Raw genomic sequence first — 18,550 nt, forward strand, 5'->3', positions numbered from 1 at the left:
AATTTTGGAGCGTTAAATATATCCACCCATCAAATTGGAACTCCTTTAAAGTGAATATTTTGCACAAAATAGCCTTTTAATTAGCTTATTCCTAAAAAAAAAAAAAAAAAAAAAAAAAAAAAAACTCTAGGAAATATATCTCCCACATGGTTTTTAAATGTTGTAAAATAAAGCACAACCTTATATAAATTCAGGCCAGAAGTTCAGTGAAACTGAACAAATGAGAATTTGGTTTTCCCTTCATGCTTAAAAAAGTTCTTACCACCACAAAACGGATCCTTGGTTCTTTACAACTGGAAGTCTATACAAGTGGTATAGCACATTTCAAAAATATCTTAAAGATTTAATGGCAAGCTCTCCAAGTCTTCAACTGCTCACTCAGACCCAGAATGATGTGAAGAGGTCCTAGTCTCTATTTAAGACCACAAATGAAACCAACTCAAGGCTTTATTTCACTAGCCACACTACAGATGTTACAAGGCCACGTGGACACCAGGGTCAGAGAGGGAGTTAGGCTCTCCAAAGATACCCTCGGTTGGAGAAGCTCTGAAAATATCACGTGTTAACATTTACTGAGCACTAACCAAATACCAGGCTCTGGTGTCAGGGCTTTGTGTGGATTACGATATGGACAGTTACTGCAAATGAGGTCGCAGGATTGGAGAGCTGGAACAAGCTGCCCACAGCTGCCCAGCTGTGTAGAAGCAATGGCATGCACCCCTGGGCTGGGCAGCTCTAGGCCTACTCTCTGTGCAACGCATGTTTGAATAACATTTGGTCCCTGGGATCAAGATTTCATACCTTTAACTGATCTTTATGTTTAGCTCATTACAAACACCACTGAGCTTCTGCCTAAAGCTTACTAAGTGAATTCCTTTTTATCATTTCTTAGATTTGAACTAGGCTGTTGTAAAAGTTGAGAAATTGTGTAATCTAAAGCAGTTATTTTCAAATGTAGCTGGGCATTATAATTACCAATGAGATTTCTACAGAACTGATTTGCAGGTCCCATCCCAGACCAATTAAATCAGAATATGCGAGAGATTAGCACCAGGATAGAATTCTGCAAAGCGCTCACTAACACAGCCAAAAGATAACTGGGATACACTGCCCAAAGGAGGCCAGAGGCTGCTCACAAAATCCTTATTAGCTACCATCTCTATCAGGTTGCCCCGTTCCAGAATTTGTCTCGTTCTTAAACCATAAGCAGAAAGTACTTACCACCACTAAGAAATCATTATCAACAACAGGAGCCACTGTGCACTTGCTCCTCAGGTGGGATCTCTGTCCTTAATGTGCTGTACATTGTGATTTAATGCTGTAACTAGTACTCAAACAGTATGTTTCACTTTGTGTTTCTATGTGGGTGCAAACTGTTGAAATCTTTATACTAAATTGATCTTCTGTATATAAAGAGAATTGAAAGTGAATCTTGATGCAAATGGAAGGGGAGAGGGAGCGGGAGAGGGGAGGGTTGTGGGTGGGAGGGAAGTTATGGGGGGGGTGAAGCCATTGTAATCCATAAGCTGTACACTGGAAATTTATATTCATTAAATAAAAGTTAAAAAAAAATCATTATCACAGAATAAACTGTAATCAAAAGAACACGAGACTAATATATTCTCTCCCTGCAGTACAGATCTACATGAGAAGTCAAGGTTAGCATTGCATAGCTGTTCCAGATCATTTGAACCCAAGTTCAGCCATTCTGTGTGTCTCTGTGTAACAAAGGAGATAACAGTTACCTATCACACGGGATTCTTCTGAGGACTGAATGAAATAATATATGTAAAGCTTACTGATTTACAGTGTCTGGTACACACATTAATTGTGAACTATTACCATGAATTAGGTTACTGGATGAGCGTACCTCTATAACAAAGAGAATACACATCAGAGTATTGTAGTCTGAGGCACCTAGCTTAAAAAAAAAAAAAAAAAACAGTCTTGCTAATGGAATTTGAAATGTCTCTCATTTATTGATAACAATTCTCCTGTAGGCATTTCTACCCTGGGGACAGTCTTGCAACTCCAGTGTAATGCTCCAGACACTCCATTTCACTTGAAGGGGAACCGATGGCCTCGCTCCGTGTGCAGGGCACCTCCTGTAGGGTGGGCACGTGGAGGAGGACTACCAGCACTTTTCCATTTTGCATGCTTCTCCTAACTTGACATTTAATCCAATTCCAGCACAGCCCCACTGGTCTAGAAATGATTTTGCTCTGTCTCTTTCTGGAACAGAACTTTGCATACACGTACTTTGATGCAATATTATATGTTGATTTCACAGTTGAACTATCAAAGAGTTATCTCACTTCCCTATTTTCAAAGCCTTGGAGGCATGTCCACAACAATACAAGGTCATTTGTGGTTGCCACCCTGGATGAATGGCCCACCCACATCTCCTATGTTTCACAGAGGGTGAGCTTCCCAGCTTTGATGGCACAAAATAATCTACACAAACTTCTCCGTTTGAGTGCTAACTCTGGGATCACTGATAATAAAACAATAACAGTCATGTTTTCCCTCATGTCTGCGGCATTGCCATTCATTAGTAATTCCCTGTTTATTAAAACAAACTAAAGGCTGATTCCTTTTGTTAAAATCATCTGAGTTTGTTGGTCTTAAATTCCAACTTGGATGTACGTTTTTCCCTCTGACCTTAAGCATCTCACTTTCTTTATGTGCCCTTCTTGATAACCTTCATTTTATATACAGTTTTGGTCTTAAAAACTTTATTATCTGCTAACAGTTTACAGGTAATCTGTGGTCACGTGCAAAGAGAACAATTTTTGATACAAATTCTTATCTGGGAATCTGACACTGATCTTTCAAAACATTTCCAGAATACACGTAGGTGACTTCCATCACACAGCATCCCCTGGTTTTACTTGTGTGGGGAACTAATGAACACCTGTATTTCTTTTACATGTTATACATTTCTTTCAAAAGCCTACGTGAGCTGCAATTCCATGGAGAATGCTAAGGATAGCATCACTTCCTACTGAGCACAATGACCCCCCCCCCCCACTTTTGCTAGTACAAAGAACAGGCAGCAAAGCAGAGCTCATTCAGCAGGCTCAGGACAGAGCTGGGAGTTCAGCCTGGTCGGAGGGATCTTACACTGAGACTCTGAGAAGCCTTGGGAGGAGGACAGGTTACCCACCCAGTGGCTTATGGAGACAAGTAGGACACTGCAAGTTCTGGGTAGAGTCTGGTAGAGCGCAGTCAGTCATGTGACACCCTCGTTCCCCCTCCTTACCAATATAAATACCATGATCACCCATAGCCTGGAGAGTTCTGTTCCTCTCTAACTTCTCCACCCCTCTCTTCTTTGGTCATACTTGCTCAGCTAAACTAGAATTCTGGCTAAATCCAACTCCCTGCATTCTCTGGGCTACACGATTATAGCTGAACGTTGTGAGAGAAAACATGCAACCATGCTGATCAATCTCTCACCTCAAATTCATGACCATGAACCCCAAGAGGGTTCATCATCTGCCAGGCAGCCATACTCAGTGCCCCAAGTCCATTATGCTCCTTGCCAGTACTTCACACCTTCTCCTCTGTCCTCACACCCCAACATACCCTCCATCCTCACTCTCCACTGCGGACCTCACTTCCTATTTTACAAAGGGAAAAAGAAAGAAGAACTGAGTCGAAGAGAACGTGCACCAGCACACCTGCTCGCGTCTGTGCTCTGTGCTCCTGCCTGCTTCCAGCGTGTCTGTGTACCCATCTGAAGCCGGTCTTTGCCCAGAGCCCTAGACCTCTTAAAGGACCTAACAACACTGCTCCGCTAATTCTCCTCCTTCACGTGTATCAATCTTTGGCCATTGACCAAAGATTCTCACTCACATTCATACATATCATTTCCCTGATTAAAAATAAACAAATAAAAAACACTTCTGCTGACCTTTCTTCCCTTGTCAGCTATCAGCAGGAAAACTCAAAACAGTTACCTATTTTTCACTCCCTCTCTCATCCTCTCTTTTTTTCACCACTCTTCATTTTTATTAAGGATAACTAATCACATGTTCATAGCACAATGATCACAACCAGGAAATTAAAATGTTTCCAGGGGCCGATGTTGTGGCACAGTGGGATAACCTGCCACTTGAGAGGCAGGCACCCCTCATCAGGGTCCTGTGTGAGTCCAACTCAAACAAGAAGCTGCCCAACTTCCAATCCGGCTTCCTGCTAAAGCACCTTGGAAGGCAGCAGAAGGTGGCCCAAGCACTTGGGTCCCTGACACCCGTGCAGGAGACTGAGATGCAGTTCCAGGCTCCTGGCTTCAGCCTGGCCCAGTCCTGGCCATTGCAGCCATTGGAGAAGTGAATTGGGTGATGGAAAGGGATACCCCTCCCTTTCCTCCTCCCCTCTCTGCTACTCTTTCAAATTAACCAATCTTTAAAAAAAAAAAAAAAAAAAAAAAAAAAAAAAGTGTCCTTCTTCTCACATCCCTTCAGATTTTCACTCCTACCACTCCCATGGAAAATGCTCGACAAGATCACCCATGACCTGCACACTGCATGTTCTCGGTCCTGTCTTATCCAACACTTTGCCACGGATGACCCTGTCTCCTCCTCCTCAACACTACATGCTTATTCAGCCTCCCAGGACCCGGCTCCTTTCATTTTCCTCCTATCTCACTGGCTCCGCCTCTTCCTCCGATGGCTCCTGCAGAGCCCAGGCTCAGTTCTTGGTCCTCGACTCATTTCTATCTGCTTACTTCCTTGGTACTGCCACTGTTTCCATATGATCCACACGCTGAAGATCTCCAGACTCTCCTGTCCAACTCCCAAATGGATATCTTCGCTTGGATATCTCACAGCTCATGTTCAATTCCCCAAAATTAAACTCATCATCTTCTACCCTCAGAGTTTTCTGTATCACCTGATGATGTCTTTATCCTTCTGGTTTCTTAAGCCAAACATCATACAGATGTCCTAGTCTCCATTTCCTTTGTATGACCAAATTCGTTACCAAATATGGACCTACCTTCAAAATCTGACCACTTTTTATCTCCACCCTCAGCACCATGGTGGTGCTACAGCCACTATCATCCCTTTCCTAGATGACTGTAGTAGCCACCTCACAGGTCTATTTTCAACAGAATTCTGAAGGATTCTTTCAAACATAAATCGCATCATGTCTTTCCCCTACTGAAAAGCCTATCTGAAATCAGCACTCAGTTCTCTCAAAGTCAAAATCCTTCAAATGGCCCTATGAGAACTGTGCACTGTGCCCATGGCCTCAACACCTGCATGAATTCTCCTTCCCTAGCTGCTGTGCAGCTACACTGGCCTTCTGGCCATTTCTCAACAAATTGGGCACACTGCTTACCTCAGAGCCTTTGCTCTTTCTGTTCCTCTACCATTCTCTCAGACATCTGGGTTGGCTAACTCCTTTACGTCAAGTCTCTGTTCAAACGTCACTTTTTAAATGAGGACTACCTGAACACAGGTTTATTTTATTTTTGTAAAGATTTATTTATTTGAAAAGCAGAGATACAGAGAGGCAGAAGCAGAGAGAGAGAGAGAGAGAGAGAGAGGTCTTCCATCCGCTGGTTCACTCCCCAGATGGCCGCAGCTGGACCTATCTGAAGCCAGGAGCTTCTTCTGGGTCTCCTACAGTGGCATACAGGGGCCCAAGGACTTGGGCCATCTTCTACTGCTTTTCCAGGCCATAGCAGAGAGCTGTGTCAGAAGTGGAGCAGCTAGGACTCGAACTGGTGCCCATATGGAATGCCAGCAGGCAGAGGCTTTACCCACTACAACACAGTGCCAGCCCCCAGGCTTAAATTGTAAGATTTGTAAGATCTCATTGACTGCCCAACTCCCCTTACCTAGTTTGGCTTTCCCTTTTTCTATAGCATTTATTACCTTCTAATATAAGTAATGTGATCTACTTATTGCTTACTATATTGCCAGATGTGTTCAGTGCTGAGAGCAGTCCCTAGAAGAGGAAGTGCTCAGTAAGTATTTTTGAAATACATAAGGACATCAGGTCAGGAAGACTAAAGGGAGCAAAGATCCCACTACAATGTACTACTGTAGTCAAAATGGACAGCAGCCTACACTTTCAACTAAAGCAAGGGAAGAGATTCTAAATATACTATTTTTTTTGAAAGTTTAAATGGTTTAAATTAATATAAATTTAAGATTCTAACACTGATAGTTTTCCATTAATTGACTAAAGGAGAATGAGTGGAAGAATATTCTTAGAAAATAACAGCTTTGCAGTGGAAGATAGCCCACGTTCTTGGGCCCCTGCACCTGCGTGGGAGACCCAGAAGAAGCTCCTAGCTCCTGGCTCCTGGCATCGGATCGGCACAGCTCTGGCTGTTGCGGCCATTTGGGGAGTGAACCATCGGATGGAAGACCTCTCTCTTTCTCTGCCTCTCCTTTCTCGGTGTAACTCTTTCAAATAAATAAATAAATCTTTAAAAAAAAAAAAAAGAAAGAAAATAACATCTTTGTTCAATGGTTTTAAAATTTTTGACACAATAGTTTGGTAAAAAAAAGTATGTATATAAAACACCAGTGTTTGTGAAAAGTCTTCAGAGTATCCACATACATTTTTTTTAGTCTCTTCTACAAGATTAGACTGGCCTGTTCATAATGCTTTCACAACCTTTGTGCTAGAGGCCTGTACACTGGACATGAGTTCTAGCTCTGAACAGGGATATATTTGAGATTATATGTTTTTCTCAACCCAACAGTGACATCAGTTCCAACTCATATGGACCTGGCTATAATTTATTTTTAGAAGTCAACATAGAAGATAATTTCATTTTTTAACTTTCTATTATCTCCTATTTTTGTCCTGAAGTACCTGTTGTGATGCTTTGCTCAATTGTTTAAACATCTTTTATGAGCTAATGCATAGTTTCAAAAGCTAAAGGAACCATACATTCAATATATTCTTTTATATTATTACTAATAATAGTAGCATCCTAGATTAAGACCTATAGTTATTCTTTCATAATTAAGAAAAATCATCAAAATGAACACTACAGACACCTTCAAGAAGGAATGTCTAGTTTCTACCAAAATACTGCTTGAAACACATAGTATCAGTATACCAGTGATCTCACTTCTAGTGCCACCTAGCATTATATGTGTATCTGCAGAGACTGTAAATATAATTTCTATTTAGATCTTTTTTATTCTAAAAGTATTTTGTACTCTAAAAATAAAACTTTATATGGAACACATTATTGGAAAGTTCAATTTATATCTTTTTTTCTTTATTGTAATAGCCATTCATTCAGAATTAATAAACTTTGGGTATAAAATCATAGTTACACATCATGAAAGTATAGTTTATTTATATACTATGTATGCATATATGTGTGTATCTCTCTGTTTTTATTTAACAAGATTTATTTTATTAGAAAGGCAGAGGTAGAGGGGGGAATGGACAGGGAAGGGGGGCAAGAGGGAGAAAGAGGGAGAGAGAAAGGGATAGAGATAGGGAGACAGGGACAGGGAGAGGGACTGGGAGAGGGGGAGGGAGAGAAGGAGAGATCTATTTTCTATCTGTTGGTTCCCTCTGCTGCTATAAGCCAGGAAGCCTGGGACTCCATAAGGGTCCTCCCATATGGATACTTCAGTTGCTTTCCCAGGCACATTAGCAAGAAGCTGGATAGGAACTGGAGCAACTAGGACTTGAACTGGCACCCATCTGGGATGCTGGTGTCCCAGGTGGCAGCTTAACCTGCTGAATCACAATTTAGGCCATATGTGTGTGTATACACATACATATATAAATATAAATACATAAATCAATATATTGGTAAAGAAATTTTAGGAAAAAAAAGTTCAAAAGGGCGGGTGTTCGGCAGAGCAGTGAAAGTGCCACTTGGGACAGCTATATTCCTTATCAGAGTACCCAGTTCAGTTCCTGATTACTCTGCTTCCAACCCGGCTTCCTGCTAAGGCACACCCTGGAGGGCAGCAGATAACTGCACAAGCAGTTGGATCCCTGCTAACCGTGTGGGAGAACCGAACACAGTTCTGGGCTCCTGGCTTCAGCCTAGCCTGGCCCTGGCTGTTGCAGGCATTTCAGGAGTGAACCAGCACACAGCAAGTTCTCTCTTTCTACCTTTCAAACAAAATAAAAATGAATTTTTAAAAAATTTAGAAAGGAAAATAAGGCTAAATAAAAAGATGAAAAAAAAATTAAGATTAGGGAAATGTCATAATGTCCAGATGTGCCTGAGTTGGACACCCAGGACTCAGAACCCAGTTCAGGCAGCTACTGGCTATGTCACTTAACCTTTTGCAGTCTTGTTTCGGGGAAGGTGGGGTGGGGGCAGGCTGACTAGAACAGGAATCTGAAACGCCTTTCCTTTATGCATTTTCACAGCTTTCTCCTTCCCATTATTTTGGCCTCTGCATTTTCAAATGGCAACTCCCAAGAAAGACCTCTCTCTTTTATTTCTCCATAGGGCATTTGTTACATTTAGCACCTGAGACTACTTTCTGTACTTGCCTGTTATGTGTCTCTCCTATAGGGACATCCGTTCCAGAGGGCACAGATCAGGCCTGTCAGGCTGCTTGCTGTGCTCCTAGGAGATGGCAGAACAGTGACTGGCATATGTGGGTGCTACACACAGTTGCTGAATGATTGATACAGCGTACCCAGGAGGGTTCTTGAGCTCCTGATTAAATAAAGCAATTAATGTAAAGCTCATGACTGCCGCTCCAGTATGACATTCAGTAAGAATAATCTTTTATTAGCATTTTAATAACTATATGCAGTCCAGTTTAAGAGATACTAGGATTATACATATGTGGTTCAGAGCAGTGCTCCTCAAACTTCCATGTGCATCAGGCACCTGCAGGGCTTGCTGTGACTGTAATTCAGTCGGTCTCTGGTGAAGCCCAGGAATCTGCCCTTCCAGTACGTTCCCAGGAGACACTGCTGTTGCTGACTGCTGGTCTGGAGACTGTACTCTGAGTAGCACGTACTTGTAGCATAAGATTTCTAAATACTGAACATTCTGTATCTTAATCAAGTACTCATTCATGATACTTGTTCAAAGCCGATAAATGGCTACTAGGTTTTTTGTTTTTGTTTTGTTTTTTTTACAGGCAGAGTGGACAGTGAGAGAGAGACAGAGAGAAGCGTCTTCCTTTACAGTTGGTTCACCCCCCAAATGGCTGCTGCGGCCAGCGCACCGTGCTGATCCAAAGCCAGGAGCCAGGTGCTTCTCCTAGTCTCCCATGTGGGTGCAGGGCCCAAGGACTTGGGCCATCCTCCACTGCACTCCTGGGCCACAGCAGAGAGCTGGACTGGAAGAGGGGCAACCGGGACTGAATCTGGCGCCCCGACCAGGACTAGAACCCAGTGTGCTGGCGCCGCAGGCGGAGGATTAGCCCATTGAGCCGCAGCGCGGGCCAAGGCTAGTTCTTAACTACTGCCATTGTGTGATGAAATTATTCTTTCTTACATGTTGCCAAATAAAATCACCAAATTTCTCAGTCATCACATCAACTATATTATCAATTAACCCTTCTTTTTTGTATAAGTTTAAAAATCTGTACAACAATGTGTTTTTCCAAAGAACTGATTTTTAGTTAAGATATTTTTGTCACAGTCTCTCAAATGTCTCAAGAAGGAAGAAAATTTCCTGTTCCTGGGCTGGAATGTCATGTCTGTAAACATCCTTTTTTTCCTGAGGAAAGAATCATCAGATTCTTAGAGACCTCTGACCATAAAAGGGTTAAGAACCAGCGCACGGCATTCATCACATTTGAGCTGCTGGAACAAAGCTCCTTTGTCCTTAGTTTAAGTGAAAAGTCTTTCATTTTAAGTCAACAACCTATACAACCACCAGCAAATACACCCTAAGCAGCTTCGGAAAGTTTCTCAGGACCCTGGTGCAAGACCCAGAGCATCCTTCAGTTTAGGACCATCCATCTCGATAGGTCCCAAACTCAGTCTCTCTCCGTCCCTAGCTGAGACTTGCAAGATACCCATAAAGATTCTGGAAGACAGTTTTTCTAAATTTGTAATTCCTATACAACATGGTCAGCATGCCTTCCAAGTTATACCCATCCCTGCATCTGAATTTTCAAAAGGGAAAATGCACAATAAAATCAACTTATTAGTCACTTATTAAGCTTTAGTTTAGGAGCCTCTTAACCCCAATCAGCCTGTGGGAGCAGGCGGGTGGCAGGAGAGTTAAAGGATGGGTAACTGCTAACTGGGCACACAGAAGCAGTTCATTCCAAGCAGAGCAAACAGTTGACCCAAGCACCTGCACGTGTGATAGGTGGTCGTGGTGGAAGAGACAGGCAGAAGCTAGCCACAGCTAAGTAGCTTTAAGTTATCCTGAGGTGACCGGATACCCCTAGGAAATTGTGGGGTAGGCTACAGAGTGACAGTGCTAAAGACAGTAAGTTGGTTTGAATGATGGCCGCTGTGGCACAGGTTAAGAATGCCCTGCAGTGGCTCTGGGGAAAAGGAATGATGCCCAAATGGGGAAGGCACTGTAGGGATGGATGTGAGAACTATCAGCGAGACACCGGCAGGACTGTGTCACAGGCCTGTGAGGCTGAAGAGGGTCTAGCACAGAGCACACCTCTGGCTGAGAGAATGGCGTGCTGGCATCCCATTTGGGCATCCCTAGATACGTTGAGTTCAGGTGACTTTAGGACATTCAAGTGGACATCCAGTGAGACTGTAAAGCTGTGAGAAGCCTAAGCCAGAAACAGAGATGCAGGACGCCAGCTGAAGTCTCGGAGTAGATGAGTTCGTACGGGAAAGAACAGGATGCATCCAAGTAACATGTGTTAGACATTTCTTTTGGTTATTGGGAAATCTGCTTGATAGAGAAGTCTATGTTCCAAATCTATTCTATTTACCTCTCCCACTGTGGCTAGCAAAGCTCCTGACAAGTAATGTTTAAAATAATTCAGTAAGTATTTGTGTGACCATGTTATTTCCTTAGGTTTGTCTGGTTATGAAAATAATCTCACAGACATATAACAATGATGGTTAATGTGGATTTGGTTCATCTAGCTAATTCTGTAATCATTTAAAGCTAAAACCCATTTTTGTTTGAAAAATTTAACTCATCCTGAAAGTGCGTATCCATCTCCTGCCTACTTCTGAGAAGTGGTATCAACATGAGTTGACTTCGACATGTGGCTTTCACGACCCCCACCCTTCCTTTGCAGCCTCTGTCCAGGAGCCAACGAGACAGGATGGCCACAGTCTCGGCCTCCCCGCCTCCCGCTCCACACAACTGGGTGCTCCAGGCAGAAATCCTGTCCACCCGCTGGGCCCTTCCTTCCACAATGACAGGCCAGCCAGGCGGTGTGAGCCCCGGAACTTCTCTATGGGAAAGTGGGGAGCAGCAGCCTAACTGGTCTGAGGCAGAGCGAGAGTCAACGTGTGTCCGTGGGGTAATCTGCAAGAACGCTGACATCACTTCACGGACCCAGGACAGTATCCCTCCGTGCCACCGCCGCACAGCCCTCTCCGTGCTCCTGGGGCTGCCCCAAGGGCTGCTCTCCCTATTTGACAAAGCCTGGGCACTGCGGCTTTGGGAATTTCAGAAAACATTTCAGTTCCTTCTTTTACTTTCCTTTCTGCTTCTGTATCGTGACACACACCTGCTGATTTTATCACCGCTGAACTGTCTGCATTGCACTTATCAACATCTGAATTTATTTTATCACATTTCTTGACTATTCTTCAGAATAACTCATTCTCTGTATGATTTTGCTCACCAATAATACAACTTTGTTTCACACTTTTTAAAATTTTCATTTTTATTTGAAAAACAGACACCTTGAATAGTTAAGACAAAAATCTTTGCATTTTCTTATGAGTTTGAATGAGAACAAAAGTTTACTCAGAGAAATTAAGGAATTATAGTCTTGTGCAAAGTTATTTTAATAAAATAAGTTCATTTAATATGCTTAGGTTCTAAAAATACTATAGGGTGCCATAATGTCACTTGATAATTCTCACTTTCTACCTTTCCCATTCAATCATTTTATGTAATTTGTACTCATCCTAAATTATAATACTAGTATATCTGTCTGAGTATACATGGTAAAAGAGAGGAAACTTAGAATATCACCACATATCAAAGACACAACCAGTGACTGCGGAACACTGCCTTATAGTAGCATTTATGCTATCCTTAGAAATAAGGAGACACTTTGGAAATGTCTGCCTGAAAACCACATAAACACAAACCAGTGACACACAGAAGTCCAGAGGGTTGGGGGTGGCAGCCAGCGTTTGGCCTAGTAGTTAAGCTGCTGATTAGGACAGCCATGGACCACACCGGAGCACTTGGCTCAAAGCCTGGCTGCAGCTAGTAATTCCAGCTTCCTTCTAATGTGGAGTGTGGGAGGCAGAGGTGATGGCACAGGTATCTGGGACCCTGCCTCCCATCTTTGGCCCCCAGCTGTGTGGACAGCAGCTGTCTGTCAATATACAGGGGCTGGCATTGTGGCATAGTGAGTAAAGCCATATGGCTGCTGATTTGAGTCCCAGCTGCCTCATTCCAATCTAGCTCTCTGCTAATGCGCCTTGGAAAGCAGTGGAGGATGGTCCAAGTGTTTGGGCCCTTGCACCTGTGTGGGAGACCTAGAATAAGCTCCTGGTTACTGACTTTGAATCGGCCCAGCTCCAGCGGTTACAGTCATTTGGGGAGTGAACCAGCGGAAGAAAGATTTATCTGTCTCTGTCGACTCTCTGTAACTCTGCCTTTCAAATAAATATCTTAAAAAAATACATCAATGTGCAAGTGTTAAAAGAAGCAGAACCAGACTGCAGACCATGTCCAGGTGCCATTCTTGGTGCAATGGGAAATGTGGAAGTCAAGTCCTCAACCTAGAGTAGCCACATCTCATTGGCTCTTCCTCTAAAATACATCTACAATTCAACCACTGGTCACCACCCCTATTTCACATCTTACCACCTTGGGTGAAGGCCCCCAGCATCTTTCAGAAGAGCTACAGCTATAGTTTTCTAATTGACTCACTATTCTTTGAACATGATAAGTATATTACCATCTCCAGGCCTGTGTACTTGCTCTTCCCTCTGCCTAGCGTGCTCTTCCCACTGTATCCACCAAGTTCAATCCCTTTGGTTTCTATTTACATGTCTTCTCTCTCTTTATTTATATAAACTAGCCTCATCTCTCATATCTACGGTCTTTTTTTCTTCTCTATAGTATTTATCAGTAACACGGCACATAGTTAGTTTCCCCAGTTATGGGGAGAGGGGGAACTTTTTTCTGCCAAGGGCCATTTGGATATTTATAATGTAATCTGCAGGCCATACAGAATCACAAAGTTAAAAATTAGCCTGCTACACATTTATTGAATTTCAAGTCCTGTTTTGGCTGTGTAGGCAGAGCCAGTCCAGATGATTCCGCAGGCCTCACACAGCCTGCAGACCAGCCGTTCCCACCCCTGCCCTATCAGAATGAGAACTTCTTGAGCGGAGACATTGTTATTACCTTGTGCATTACTGTATCCTATGTGCTTAGGACAGTGCTGACACATAGTAGCTAATCAATAAATGTATGATAAGTGATAGTTAACTATTAGCTATTCAAGTAAAATAGTGATATACAGAAATAGCAAACTGATCATACAAGATAGTCCATGGTTAGTTGCTAATAGCATAGGATACCCCAAAAGTAACAAACATAAGCTTCACCAGGAAAAGAACATGGGCCTCGGAACTGAATACAGGCCCATCACTCATTAGCTGTGAGTGGGAAAGTTACTTAACTCTTAGTTTCCACCCTCTCTGCCTCCACATCCACTCCAAAATGTTACAAGGTTATTGTAAAGCTATAATGGAGTTATTATAAAGTATCTACTCTGGTGTACATAATAAGCATTAACCTAGAACTTACTAGAATTAGTTTCATTGACATAAGAAAGTCATAATGGCAGAGACACAAAATACATATAATCCTGACATAAGTGGCTATAAAAATGTCCCTTCCTTGTCTGAGACAGGTGACAATGAAATTTGAGAGGAGGTCCTCAGATGCGATGCTAGGACAACTGATTCTTCAGAGGCATGGAGAGCACTTTTAAAACACAGATTGCTGGGCCCACTCCCACAGTTTCTCATTCAGTAAATCCAGGGTGGGAGCCTGGAATTCTGCATTTCTAAAAGTTCCCAGGGGGCCCTGACAATGAAGCTGCTGGTCTAGAAATCATACTTTAGAAACCAATGAGTTAAAGTATGTGCATCCAAACAAAACCTCTCAGCACATTAATCCCTGTGGTATACATTTTAAGATTAAACAAATCCTGAAATAGTCTACCTTTTAAAACACCATAACCAAAAATGTGTGCCGTGACTCTTGGAACATTTTACAGCGCGAAGAAAAAAATCAAATGATTGAGAATTTACTAATAGAAGGAAAACCTCATGCCACTGGTATCTCATGAACAAGTAAGAACATTAATTCAAAGATAATGCTTGGAATACTACTCACTTTTTAAAAAGTTAAAATCTAGATCAAAACAAAAGACGGCAGTTTTAATGGAACAAATACAGGTGTAGCTCCCAGCATAAGAGAATACTCACAAGTATGGAGGCATTCCGTCACTGTAGTTGGCTTGATCAGATACCCTTTACAGATATAGCACGTAATGTAAGGGTTGAAGTCTTTCACCAGGTGTTTCCTTTGGGTAGCCATTCGTGGTCAGCTGAGCCTGGCTTTAGTAGTTCAGACAAAGAGGGGTACTAAGTGGATGAGAGTCCGATCCCAGGGCTGGTGTGGCGTTCCCAGTAGGGTGTCCGAAGCATGAGAACTAACAGCCAGATGTACTGTGAGATCGCTGGTCATCACTCCTTTTGGTGGTTCAGCCTTCCCATGTCTGCTTCCAAAACCATTTTTAAAAGATGAGAGAAAGTGGTGTCAAATTCCTTGTAACATATTAGTATCAATATATTCATGCTCCAAACTGGGTGAACAGCATATATTCTTCATTGTACCATTAACCTGTGAATCTGCTAGAACTTAATTCAGAATGACGGAAAACGGGCCTCTACATGAATGACACCCAAAGCTAGGAACACCAGTTGGTATCTTCACCTGTTCAGTAACGCATTTTCACCATCCGCTCGAGTGCCCTTCTAGGATCCCAGTTCTTGCCAACACGAGTTAGAAGGTTCAAGCTGAAGCCGGTATCCTCTCGGTCAGAATGCTCCCTACTTCTGTCTACTTCTGTCTGCACCCTATAATATAGCAGCAGCAGTCGGTCAGATCAAGTTGGTGTCCTTGCCCATTCTGCACACTTGCCTGGTCCAACCTGCATAGGACTGCTCCAGCTGGGGTCCACTTTATATTCTGCCACGAGGTTTATTTTATTCTATCACATCTGAGGCTTCTCAAAGGCAGTGTCTCCTCTTCACAAACAGAAAAGTTTTAAGTTTCTTAGCCTGTCACATAAGACCTCCACAGGCTGACCTTAACAAATCTTTCAACACCTCTGTTCCTGCAGGCAAAAGGAAAGGATTGCTCCTCCCCCTGCTCCCTCGCAGGCTCCATGCCCTCTATCTGATGGGCTGGGCTCCACACCTTCTATCCAATGAGCCCTTCCTCCCCTCTGCATCCCACTCATCCCTCAAATCCTTCTCCAATGCCATTCCTCCTAGTTCTGAATGCTGACTTCTCTCCTGACACCAGTTACTTGTATTCTGATTTACAGTTACTCACCCCTTCTCTCTTCTAATAGACTGACTTCACTTCAATAGAAGCGATATTTTAGCAGATATATAATCTGGGCAACATTATTTTCCTTTTTGGGTCTCGATGTTTTTAAAGAATAAAAATGCAAATGTGAATGCCAGCTTCCTAGAGTGATGAGGATCCAATGAGACAATATATGCAACGCTAACACTCAATAAAAACTAATTGTCATCGACAGTTCTAGAAACATCTAGCACAGTCAGCTTGTAAATAAAGTTAGGCTACCAAAAAAAAAAAAAGTTTGAAAGCTTTCTTACAAGGAATGTGTCTTCTCAGAATAACACCACATGAAAGAAGCAGCTGATTTTCCTGAGTTCATTCCACGAACAGGAACTTTTCCCCCACCGTAGCTAACTCACAGGCAAGGATTAAGCAACCCGAATGGTAACAGGCGTCGTTAACACAGACCCTCTTGGAACGCGCAGGGAAGAGAGGGGCTGTTTGTAACCTTCCCATCCGCTCAGGGAAATCGTGCGGTGGGTGTCACAGACAGTCAGCGCAGCCAATGGCGAGGCCAGGGTCCTGGCCCTGGGCCCTGCTGACCTTCGGCCAAGTGTTTAACAGCCGAGCCCGCGTCTCGGCTTCCTGCTCCGTACCCTGGGATTAACCGCCTTGCATTTCCCACGGCTTTGCCACCACGCTCCGGACTCAGAGAAAAGTCCTCGGACAGAGGAAAAGCGCGGCTCCGATGCGGGGTGTGCTCAGATCCTAAGTCACACACGACCCGACCCTGCCACCAAGAAGCTTCAAGGAAGCAACTCCTCGCGGTGATGGCGCAGGAGGGAACTTTTCGCGTCCTCGGGCAGCACCCGGCGGGCCCTGTGCTCCGTGGTTGGAGCCCACGCCCGCGCGATCGGCAGGTGCGCGGGCCCAGGCGCCGCCACGGCGCAGCTCGGGCCGGCCCGGGGCTGAGTGCGGAGCGTGAGCCGCCTCTCCCGGTCCGGGCGCCAGCAGTCGGCTGCCCTCTCCGCCCCCGAGGGGAGGGCACGGCTCCAGGCCCCGGGATTTCAGCTGGCCGCCCCCGCCCCCGAGGCTCTCCCGGCTCCAGACGGGCCGGCCGCGGCAGGTGTCCCGAGGTGCTGCTCGCGTCCGTCCGGGGCGCAAACTTGGGCGCAGTGCGCGGGCGCAGGCGCGGGCGGCGCCCCGGCCCCTCGCAAGCCCGTCCGGTACCTACCAAGCGGCCGCCGCCGCCGCCGCCGCCTGCCCGCCAGCGCGCCGGCCTCAGAGCGAAGGAAAGTGAAAGAGAAACAACGCCCGCCGCGGCCTGGCCGGTCCCCGCGCCCTGTCTGCCCTCCCCCTGCAGGCGGGAGCGCGCCGGCTCCGCGGGGCCACTCGCTCAGGCCCGATAGGGCGCGGCGGGCCTCGGGGCCCAGGGCCGGTGCCGCCTCCAAGGGCAACTCCACCCCCTTCCAACCGGCGGCCCCGCCCGGCTCGCGGCTGCACCCGCCCCCGAAGGCCCCGCCCACCGCGCGGGCCACGCCCTCGGGACCCGCCCCGTCCTCTGGCCCCGCCCGAGCTTCTCGCAGGTGCCACGGCCGCTCCGCCCGCCCGCGCTGCGGCTCCTGTGCGCCCAGACACACAGCTTTGGCCAAATTTTATCTCAGTGCTTGCATCCTCGCCACCAGCCCCCTCCTGGTTGTTTTCATCGTAACTCTGACGGGTACATCTTTCCTGGCCAGGTTAAGAGCAACAACGGTCAGTGTTGAGAGTGAGTCACGCTGAGAAATTTGTCTTTTTAGCAGAGTCTTTCACACCTGTGCCGCAGTGGGGACGAAGTGACCCCTCGATTCACACTTTCAGAATCACCAGCGAACGTGTGTGGCAGGGCGGGCCCGAAGCCACGGCCGCTGATAACTGAGAGGGGGCTGCTGTGGGAGCGTGGGGGTCGCCGGGGGTGGGGAAGGGATGAACCGTGAAGAATTACGACTGTTTTGCAACGTTCAAAACAAACAAAAAACCCCGGGACTCTTTCTAGTGGACTTTCAGATTGACAAGAGACCATTCATTGCAAAAATATCCATTCAACAGCCTGCATTAAAGCACTCCTCATTCAATCCTCATTCTGCATTCCACAAACTCACAAGTTTCTACCACCGAGTTCTGTAAAGCATAAGTTAGATCTGATCCTTTGCTGCCTGGAGGACTGCAATCCAGTCTTCCTGGCAAAGCAGTGCGGTCTTCACCAGGGGAACAGAAGTTAAAACCAACATCCCAAAGGGAGTCATCAACGGGCAAATCTGAATTACGTGTATCAGAAAGGCAAGAAGCTGTTGCAATTAGGACACCTTCCTTTTTGTAGCAGCCAGGGTAGCTGGCTAAAAGGACTGACAGTAGTAAGGTGTGTGTGTTTGGGGGTCGGGTGTTAATGCAAAGTATTTGCTTTACCTCAAACTGAAAGCAGTCACCTTCTTACTACAGTAATAGATTGAGATGACAGTGGTAGAAACCAACAGAACAAACCACCTCTGGTCCAGCCACCACCCAGATATTCAAAGATCCATTGCAAATTTAAAGAACAAGGCGGTTTTTAAAACTGTCCACTTTATAATTAAATATATGTAGAGGAGACATAAGCAAAACAAATTGCCATTCTTAATATCACAGGAGAACTTTTTGCTTCCTGAAATAGCTATTTAAATGGTCACATTTTTGCAGTCCTTTTAACAACTATTTTGCAAAATTATACACGCCAGTTTCTAAGCTAGGATCCTCTTCAGTAAGACCCAGCAATCACAAAAAGCATGGAAAAAACTCAAATTATTTAACAGCCAAGGGATTACTGTTTGCATCTTTCAT

At 44.7% G+C, this 18,550-nt stretch overlaps 1 protein-coding gene across 4 annotated transcripts in view; it reads right to left on the bottom strand.

The window, feature by feature from the left end:
- The window catches only part of PCGF5 (polycomb group ring finger 5), a 124,382-nt gene that overhangs the window by 51,548 nt on the left and 54,284 nt on the right, over positions 1-18,550 (bottom strand). For 2 of the 4 annotated variants that reach the window (XM_062214061.1, XM_062214057.1), the window contains exon 2: positions 14,587-14,882. In XM_062214061.1, coding sequence (XP_062070045.1) covers positions 14,587-14,698 — 112 coding nt within the window. In that variant the 5' untranslated portion in view covers positions 14,699-14,882. Of the gene's footprint in view, positions 1-14,586; positions 14,883-16,928; positions 17,015-18,550 lie in introns of those variants that run through there. The other 2 variants (XM_062214060.1, XM_062214059.1) reach the window with 2 other exon arrangements.

Source organism: Lepus europaeus, chromosome 17 (genome assembly GCF_033115175.1).
Source record: "Lepus europaeus isolate LE1 chromosome 17, mLepTim1.pri, whole genome shotgun sequence".
Taxonomy (NCBI): Eukaryota; Metazoa; Chordata; class Mammalia; order Lagomorpha; family Leporidae; genus Lepus; species Lepus europaeus.